Source organism: Lepisosteus oculatus, chromosome 8, assembly GCF_040954835.1.
Source record: "Lepisosteus oculatus isolate fLepOcu1 chromosome 8, fLepOcu1.hap2, whole genome shotgun sequence".
NCBI lineage: Eukaryota > Metazoa > Chordata > Actinopteri > Semionotiformes > Lepisosteidae > Lepisosteus > Lepisosteus oculatus.
In genome coordinates, this window is record NC_090703.1 from 50,627,409 (window position 1) to 50,636,685 (window position 9,277).

At 47.5% G+C, this 9,277-nt stretch overlaps 1 protein-coding gene across 1 annotated transcript; it reads left to right on the forward strand.

Annotated features, from left to right (window-relative positions):
- Window positions 1-544: 544 nt before the first annotated feature.
- Window positions 545-8,919, forward strand: tspan6 (tetraspanin 6). Its single transcript, XM_015351786.2, has 8 exons — window positions 545-794; window positions 3,657-3,845; window positions 4,361-4,435; window positions 4,737-4,832; window positions 4,926-5,081; window positions 5,627-5,710; window positions 6,109-6,193; window positions 6,979-8,919. Exons 1-7 carry the CDS (start codon window positions 708-710, stop codon window positions 6,175-6,177), a joined length of 756 nt encoding a protein of 251 aa, XP_015207272.2. The 5' UTR covers window positions 545-707; the 3' UTR covers window positions 6,178-6,193; window positions 6,979-8,919.
- The last annotated feature ends 358 nt before the right edge of the window (window positions 8,920-9,277 follow it).

A 9,277-nucleotide genomic window follows, 5' to 3' on the forward strand; every position in this document is an offset into this window, starting at 1 on the left:
GCTCTTGAACGGAAAAACGTTCATCTGTGAAGTTAGTTTTTCGGTGATTGGCGCCTGTGCGTAGCAAACTGGCAGGGCGCTTGAACCGATCTTACTCCGAGGGGTGAAATCTCTAAATGAGCACAAGAGCGGCTTCCAGTTTAAGGGCACCCCTGTCCAGGCGTCCCTCTCACTTAGGACGTGTCGTGTGGTGTCGCCAATCGTGCCACGTAACGTTAAACTGTCACCGAGCCCAGCTGGGCCCAACGTGGGCCAGGCTTGGCGATTACCAACGCCAACTCTAAAATACGAAGCCACTGGGCATTTGAAGAAATAAAAAACAAAACAACAAACAAATAATAAAGAAAGAAAACGTTTAATTTGGAAACGGCTTCTCCAAGTACCGCCTCCCTGCGCGCCTTATTTGCACCTCCGTCCGCAACAGCAGCAGTGACCAGGTCCTCCTGACTGATCCCAGCAAGACCGCCCCCTGGCGCTGGGCCGGCGCCACTGCAGCGCCCCGGGGCACAGACGCGCTTCCAGTAGGAACCCCCACCCCACCGAAGAGCGGTCTGGGAAAGAGTGACGACATTTCCCTTCTGCTTGGAAGCTGCCGAGTGAAAGTTTTGCAGCCACGGGGAAAAAAAAAAGTTTGGGACTCTTTTCCGGAGTTGCGAAATTAGAGAACTCTTGTGGGGGAAGAAAAAAAAAAGGAAAGGGCAGGCATCATGTCTTCTCCATCCAGGCGGCTGCAGACGAAGCCTGTGATAACATGTCTGAAGACTTTCCTCATCTCCTACAGCCTCATCTTTTGGGTGAGTCGGGGTGTCCGTCCTGGGGATGCGGCAGAACAAAGGACTAGCGGGGCTCGGGGCAGAGCGCAGCGAAAGCAAAACTACGGCGCAGAACAGGACGCGTAGCGTTTTCCTTAAAATAATATCCGTTTTTATTTGAATTAGGATACGTTTCACGTTGTCCAGCCCTTCGCCTGTTGCCCAGGAAGAATGCATGCGTGGATATGCGTTACTGTTTTAACGCATTAGGGGTGCGATCAGTTTGCCTGGGTGGAAGTCTCTACTGTACTAAAAAGTCCAGTTTAGAAATTAAAAGTCCTAGCCGACGTCATCACATTCACGTGTACGGGTGTATGCCCCGCTCTCTAAATTGTTGCATTTCTGCGTGAGCCTGGAGTTATCGATGGGTTACTCCGAAGTTTCGTGCGACGTTTTCGTTCGGAGAAGGCGACTGCTCTTCGGCGTCTTTGTATTTTCTGCGTGCATAGGCTCTGCGTGCCACTTCTAAAAATTAAAAACGTCTCCACCATTTAAAAATACTTTGGCGTTTAAAATAACTTACGAAAAAAATGCTTTATTTATAAAAACTTTTCATTTTTTTACCGGACAATACTTCTGATAAACATTTTCGCCGTTTCCATTTTTAATACGACTTTTGTACGACTGATGGTTTGATCAGACTTTCAGCTGTGGTATTGGATGTAAGCCGGGCATTGTCAGTGCCATCAAGGTTTCAACCACTGAAGGATGCCTCCGATCTGGGGAGATGAAAACCATTAACTAAAGCATTTCCTTTATTTTAAAGCAGTTTTCCACTATATTATTTATTTGATATCGAGCCTTGTAATGACATCACCTCAAGACACTTTACAATTAAAACAGCCGAAGACAAAAATAATGGACAGTCATACATGGCTACTGAAGTAGAATGTAAAGAGGCGATCCCCTTGAATGTATTCTGTAGTTTGTCAGGTATTAATGTCATCTCAATGGCCAGAACATCCTCTAGCTGCCTCAAGGATGCAGGCATTGATCTGTATTTCTGTAAGGGCTGAGAGAGCCAGCACTCCTGTTAGTATCTTGTCCATCTACCAAGTCAACAGACAGATTGACTGTTTGCACATTTTAGTGTAAGCTCGTGTGTCTTTTTGCTTTATATATGTACTGTGTATGCGTGCCAGGGTGTAATTACATTCCCTCAGTGTGAATCATGGGAAGCCAGCACACACTAACACATTAACACTCCATGAACATTTCTCCCACTTGCGTTTTGTTTTTCTCTATTTTGGACTAACTGCTAATTCAAGACTTGCAGTGAGCGAGAGAGACCTACAGTATTCATCTGAGAACAGGGGGGCACATCTTTCCCCCAGCGAGCTGCCAGGCCACGTTCTTGAAGCTGATTTGCTGGCTTTGTTCAAGAAGTGGTGGAAAGAGATTCTCGGATCAATCAGCAACTTGTTGATGGTATTAATTATTATTGCTTGAAGACAGCATGGCCACCTTATGTCCGGATCTGGTTAGCGTTCAGGAGTGGAGCGAGGCTGAGCTTCTTGCTCAGAGACTTGTCTGTGCTCCAAGAGGATCTGTCCTTGAGATGAGACATCCTGACTAGTCATTAAAGGTCCCAATTCACTGTAAGAGTAGGGGTGTTAACCACAGTGTCTGGGCTAAACTGTACTTTGGGTGTTTGCAGTCTGGCCTTGCAAAACACCCCCTGCGCTCTGTGAAGCAGTTTTTTACTTCTCCACTGCTGTGCCGAGGGGCTGCACCTCGGTGGGGGACAAGTGTGTTCCCTACTGTGTGTGGAGCACCTTTGGGGTTCATGGAGATGAAAACCACTGTAGGTGTGAAACTAATAATTGTATTTTAATAATGTACTGTGAACCAAAGGAGTTAGATGGACTGAATCACCTGCTTTATCGAAACCTTTCAGATCGTACAGATATCTCTGTGAACGTGGATGCCTCCCGTTCAAAGTCCAGAACAACACCTCTGGACTGGACTTATAACACCTTATCACCTGTTATTTACTGCTTTATTGAAGCAGAGATTTCTGCATCACGCAGGACAGCGTGAACGTACTGTGCACAAGGATTTTAATTTGCCCGCCAGTGAAGGACACTGGCGACACCTATGATGCTTTTTGTTTTGCCCCCGAGTTTGGCGTTTTAGGCTTGAGTGCATTAGAAATGTTGGAGAGGCATGGCAGTCCTGGTGAGGCTTTGTTAATAATAATAATAATAATAATAATAATTGCTGACACTTATATAGCGCTTTTCTGGACACTCCACTCAAAACGCTTTACAGGTAATGGGGATCCCCTCCACCACCACCAATGTGCAGCCCCACCTGGATGATGCGACGGCAGCCATAGTGTGCCAGAACGCTCCCCACACACCAGCTCTCAGTGGGGAGGAGAGCAGATTAATGAAGCCAATTCATAGATGGGGGTTATTAGGAGGCCATGATTGGTAAGGGCCAATGGGAAATTGGGCCAGGACCCCAGGGTCACACCCCTACTCTTTTTGAGAAACACCCTGGGATGTGTTGTTGGGTGGACTGCCAGGCCAGCTGCTGAACTTGTGTGGGGTGGTCTTGAGAGATCTTCATGGTCAGTCCCAGTGCCAAGCTGGATGAGAGTCTTAGCTCCCACAACCACAGCAGCAGTGGGTGAACAGGAGCTGTTAACCGGCGGCTTGGTTTTGAGACACTGTTGGAAGACTTGTTGGGCTGAATAAAGGGACAGCCGGCTGAGCAGCAGTGCCGTCGTGCTCAGCTGCGGTCAGTCTCCCAGCACATCAAGCGTGTCCGAGCCCCCGCCGAGCTTGACGTAGCCCCTCTGGCCGGTGGGGGGGCGTCCTGACCCGGCCTTGCTCTCAGCTCACAGGGGTCATCCTGCTGGCTGTGGGCGTGTGGGGGAAGGTGAGCCTGGAGGCCTACTTCTCTGTGGCCGTGGAGAAGAGCACCAACGCCCCCTACGTGCTGATCGGCACAGGCGCCATCATCGTCATCTTCGGCCTCTTCGGCTGCTTCGCCACGTGCCGGGGGAGCCCCTGGATGCTCAAGCTGGTGAGCGCGCCTCGAACCCGCGTCTCCGCCGCCCGTATCGCTGCAGGCCAGCCAGGCCCGAGGAGAGGGTCCCGTCACTACGCACCCGTTGCAGGAATATGGCCGTGTCTTTTTTAAAAAAGTTTTATCTCTTCTGCGTCGTTCCTTCAACAAGCGACGAGGGCAGATTCCGAGCCGGAAACTGGTCCCTGGTCAGCCTGGCCTGTAGGGCTCCAGCTGGTAAATGACAGAGTGGCCCGTTTATTCTCACTTTTTTCACAGCACTTTCCACACCATAGCCAAGCTCTGCAGGAGGGGCGGCCCTGTTTGACGCGTGCTGAAGTTTAGATTCTCTCAAGCGCAGTGCGCAGAGAACAAACTCTGAAAACCTGAGCTGTAGCTAATTTCACCTTTTGTGTTGATGGTATATCTGTTTTCTGAGGGCTGTTTGAGACTGCTCTCTCTAAATCCTGTGCGCGCAGGCCAGCAGGCGGCGGCTGTGTGCATCACCGCAGTGTGTTTCTCTCTTTCTACAGTATGCCATGTTCCTCACCCTGGTGTTCCTGGCTGAGCTTGTGGCTGGGATCTCCGGCTTCCTCTTCAGACATGAGGTACAGCGTTCCGCACGGAGCTTTCCTGGAGCCAGCGCCCCCCCGACACCTATCTGTTTCATTCTTTCATTGCAATAGCAAGAAGTCCTCTCTCTGAGCATTTGATCCCTCCACCATCCCCAAGGCTCGAATGTGTTTGAAATCGGATTTTCCTTTGTCTCGCCATGGGTTTGTGATACCTGGCACTTTGAACCAGACTCCGGTGGACCTCGTCCTGACTGATAAGAAATACCAGTTGACTTTGCTTTCAGGATTTACACCTGAGCTGTGCTGTTAAGATAACCACGGTTTGGCCTTTCAGATAAAGGAGATACTGAAGACCACCTACGAAGACGCGGTAAACAATTACAATGGCACAAATGCTAGAAGCGACGCCGTGGACACCATTCAGAGGAATGTAAGTGTGCAAAAGTCCTAAGCCCTGTGAATGAGTAGTATTATGTGGGCTCTCGTGGGGTGAGTGACGTCCTCTGCCCTCTCCCATGTGTAGCTGAAGTGCTGTGGGGTGCAGAACTACACCGACTGGGGGCCCACAGAGTACTTCGAGATGAACGGGATCCCCAAGAGCTGCTGCAAGAGCCCCAACCACTGCACGACCGACGCCCTGAGGAACATGACCAAGGCTGCCGGCGAGGTGTACCCCACGGTGAGCCCCGCCGCTGTCCTCCAGATCGCTCCCCGGCCCGACACGGGTCATCGTACAGCCGAGTGAAGACAAAGGGAAAACAGACTTCTCTTCTGGGGAAAGTAAAGCCTCAGGGTATCGCAGTGGGGCTTCGCGCTTCCAGAAAACCCCAAATGCAAAGAGGGAAGGTAGTGAGATTATGGAGGTGCTTCAGGATCGCGTCTCCTTGATGCTTTATTTTTAATTCCTCCACACGGGTCCAGGACAGAAAGGCCCAAGCGGCACTCCCTGCGTGTCCTGCCAGCACTGTCTGACCCCTAGAGGGGGCTGTGAGCTGGAGCTCAGTCCAGCAGGCAGGACGCCTCTCCATTACTGACGTGCCAGACTAGAACAGGCAGCATCTGAATCCAATCTTGTCTAGAAATGAACCTGCTTATCAGTGATAGATAGCGGCTTTCTTGTTTCGAAGCTCCAGAGCACGTATTGTTGTGTCCCGGTTGCTTGGAGGACCGGCCTGTTCTCCGTCACAGGCTGCACAGCTGGTCTCACCTCCTCCCCTCTTCTAGGGCTGCATCTCTCTGGTCACCACCGTGATGGAGTCCAACCTGGGGATCATCGCAGGGATTTCCTTTGGAATCGCTTTCTTCCAGGTGCGTCCATCCAAGCCACAGAGTTTGGTTTCTGCAGGGTGTGGGCATGCGAGGCACAGGAGCAGGCCAGTAATCCTGATAGTATGTGACCTAGACCTGTGTGTAGGGATGATGTGAGTGAGTGGAGGCCTCAATCTGAATTTAGCAGCTTAGATTAGATGTGTGAGGAGGGAACTGGGATTGTCTTTCATCTGGGATCAAAGAGTCATTTAGAAAGAAGTGTGAAAGTGCTACACTGCATACGTCTGCAGAATGTGGAGCCGAAGACAGCTTACTGCAATTGAATAACCTTGAAAGGAATAAATGCCACATCTCCGATTCAGACGTTCACACGCGCAGTAGCGCAGCATGGAAACGCATTATTGGGGTGTAATAAAATTGCTTGATTTCCTGCACAGCTCATTGGAATCTTCTTGGCGTGCTGTCTGTCGCGGTACATCACGAACAACCAGTATGAGATGGTGTAGCAGCAGTCGCATACAGGTACGGCCCCTGGGGGATCCGGGACAATCGCTAGAAATTGTCTTTTGCTCGGTGGTAAACGTGCAGATTTTGTTGAAGGAAAATGTGATGACATCCTGAGTTCTGTGCTGCAAGATGGCGGCTTGAATCTGTGCTTTCCATATAAATATGCATTATCTGTTCTGCGCTGGCCTGCGGGAAGACAGATATTTTGAGTCTGTGCATCTGCACATCTTTAAAAATGAGGACAATACAAGCCCAAGTGCAGCAGCTGCTCCTGCCCAGTTCTCCCCAGCACATCACCTGACCACGACAGAACCACTGTACTTCCATCTCTGTCCAGATGGTGTCCGGATTTTCCCTTCCTCACCCTGTGATTTGATGGTTTCTGCTCGCTGCCTCATCGTCGGCCTGTTCCATCTGCTTTTAACTCGATTTTGGAATATTGCCTTTGTTGTAAAATAGTGTCTGGGCAGGAGTGGCCCTTACTTTAGCCAGGCCTCTGTGGCCCTGTCTCTATTGGTAGTGTCAGTGTAACCTATGCCACAGAGTAATCAGGACAGCAGAGCTCCAGCAGCTAGTTTTCTGTGCGCTCTGTGAAATCCAGACTTGTTATATCTTGTCTAAAAGCTGTGCTTTCTTCTCTCCTTCACTTACTATCAGTAATTTGCTTTACCTGCTTTTTATTTAATTTTGTCTGAATTATCATTTTGTTTGTTTTTGTGGTACCTCTCCACTTAATACTTTTGAGCATTGAGCAGTTGAAGATCTTTGCATGAAAATCACCAAGGTCCTTTCTCTTTCAGGATACTGGTGTTCTGTCTGCAAGGAGCCAGCTCAAAGGGAGGCCTTATTGGCCATTTTAATTTTTGTATTGTTTTAGGGAACTTGTTCTTCACTTTAATTTTTTTAAACTTTTACTGGGTACCAGATAGAGGGAGAGGCAAAAGACAATTTACCAAACAAAAAGTATTTTGAAAGCATCTGAAGCTATGCTATTTTTATTATCAAGGTACACCATTGCTGAAATTTGATATTTAAAGGGGACATCATTGTGCAGAACGTGCCAAACACAGCAACAACAGTTGTCTACATGAGCACCTCTGTCATAAGAGAGAATGGCTTGATTCCATTAGTCTTTCCAATAATTTTTCCATCTTTGTTAAACAACATTCCCAGCTAATCTGTTAAAACACTAACTTTGCACATCTCTCTATAAATGATGTACCGTAACAAAGCAGTGCCATTGAAGAAGCTATTAAAATGCCTGTGCATTCGCCTTCAGCATTCTTGAAACTTGGCTAAGATAAGCTGACGTGCCTGTATTTGATTTTCATCACATGCTTTAAGAGTTGATATTTCTTCTATAATTAGTGCTTTTTGTCTTTTAGAAACTTAATGAGCTGCATTGTGATAGTGATAAGCTATGAGACACAAGTCAATACTACTCTACTACATGCAATAAAGTTCTTAGTGTTGCAACATTCTCCTTCACTATCCCAGAAATATTTCTGTAGAATAGAAAATACATTTGACTTTTGTGACTCATCGTAAATGTAGGAATGCAGATTAAAAATTGCGTTGGAGATATTCTGCATTGCTATAATGTATTTTTGCTTTTTGTGACGTGATCAGTTTCTGCTACCATTTGTAGCAGTATTCCTTTTGGAAAAGTAAAGGGAATTTAAGATAGTTGTTTTTCCCCACAAGGACATCAGTCCTATCTCCCCGATTACTGAAATGTTCAAGGTGTTTTAGGTTTTGACATAGCTGTAGGAAGAAACATTTCTTCACATCTAACACTTGTCATAGTACGAACTGCATCCTTCGACGGTGGATTATTTGTTTTTAAATTCCCAGACCGTTCACATGGACTGTTTCGGACATGCCATGAGCTGGCGGAGAGCAGGGGGGCAGAGATGTGTAGGAAAAACTGGAGACCAACGAGGGGAGGCCGGTTTGGCCCCTCTGGTACTTTGTTGCCGATTGATCCCAGGGTCTGATCCTGCAGACTCATGGAGGAAGCCAGGGCATCGGCTTCTACGGCAACAGCACGCCTGGGCAACCTGTTCCACACTCCCGCCACTGTTTGTGTAAAGAGTGCCTCATGTTCTTGGTGCTCTGTGCACTTCCACATCGTTTCCACTGGTTTTTTTCACTGCTGGTTCTGTAGAAGACTTTGCCTCAGTGCCTTTGACTTTGACACGGCGTGAATTTAGTGCAGGGGAAGAGCCGGCTGCTTTCTCTCTTATTTTCATTTGAAATGCACACAAAAACTTGACAAAATTCTCTTGAATCCAGACAAGATAGGTGGGCCGAATTGCCCCCTCTCGTTGGTAAGTGTTATGTTCTTCTGATGTAAACTAGAGGAATTCATCAGGGTAAGATCTGTAACTAGCATGCTGGAATTTGTAGTTCTTGGGTGGGGTTGTGCAGCACTAAGTTACTTCCCCCAGGGCCTGCTGTGATGAGATGCCCCTAAAACTACAACATAGCAAGATGGAAATGCAACAGGGCAATACTGTCATATAAACGAATGTGAAAAGCTACAAAGCATACAAAGCTAAAGCCTGTCCGTTGTTTCTTTTGTTTTAATTGCTGTAGTCTGAGCACAGTGCAATAGAAGTTTCATTGTAGTATTTTTCTCTTATAAACTACTTTCGGAAACGTAATCAGTGTTAAAAGCTGCCAGTAATATACGGCAGCAGCATGTAAAAAAATGAAAAATAAAGCTAACATTTTCTTTACCGATTGCAGTTTTGTGAATTATTGTTTGCATACAGGTCATAAAGCGGACGGACACGGGTGTGTTAAACAATCACGGTTCCTTTGACAGGTCTCAAAGAGAAGAGATCAACGAGTCCAGCAGGTGGCGCCAGTGCATTGAATGCGCTTCAGTCAGTGCGCCTAGACTGGAGGCTCAGCTCCGCTCCGTTTAATAATAATTAGGCTGTGGAGCCTCCTTCGGGTGTGTCAAATATTCAAAAAATAAATATTCTACTCTTAAGTGGACTTCATCAGTTTAAAATAAAATATTTGTTTACGCTAGTCTTCCGTACTCTCTCTTTGCAATAAGATTTTTTGTCGTCTGGTAAGAATGACGAC

Excerpts from the sequence above, each read along its gene's own strand:
- tspan6 (XM_015351786.2), top strand. The coding sequence starts at position 708 with ATGTCTTCTCCATCCAGGCGGCTGCAGACGAAGCCTGTGATAACATGT. Across the intron at positions 3,846-4,360 it reads GCCCCTGGATGCTCAAGCTG|TATGCCATGTTCCTCACCCT; the intron begins GTGAGCGCGCCT and ends CTCTTTCTACAG. Across the intron at positions 5,711-6,108 it reads TTGGAATCGCTTTCTTCCAG|CTCATTGGAATCTTCTTGGC; the intron begins GTGCGTCCATCC and ends TTTCCTGCACAG.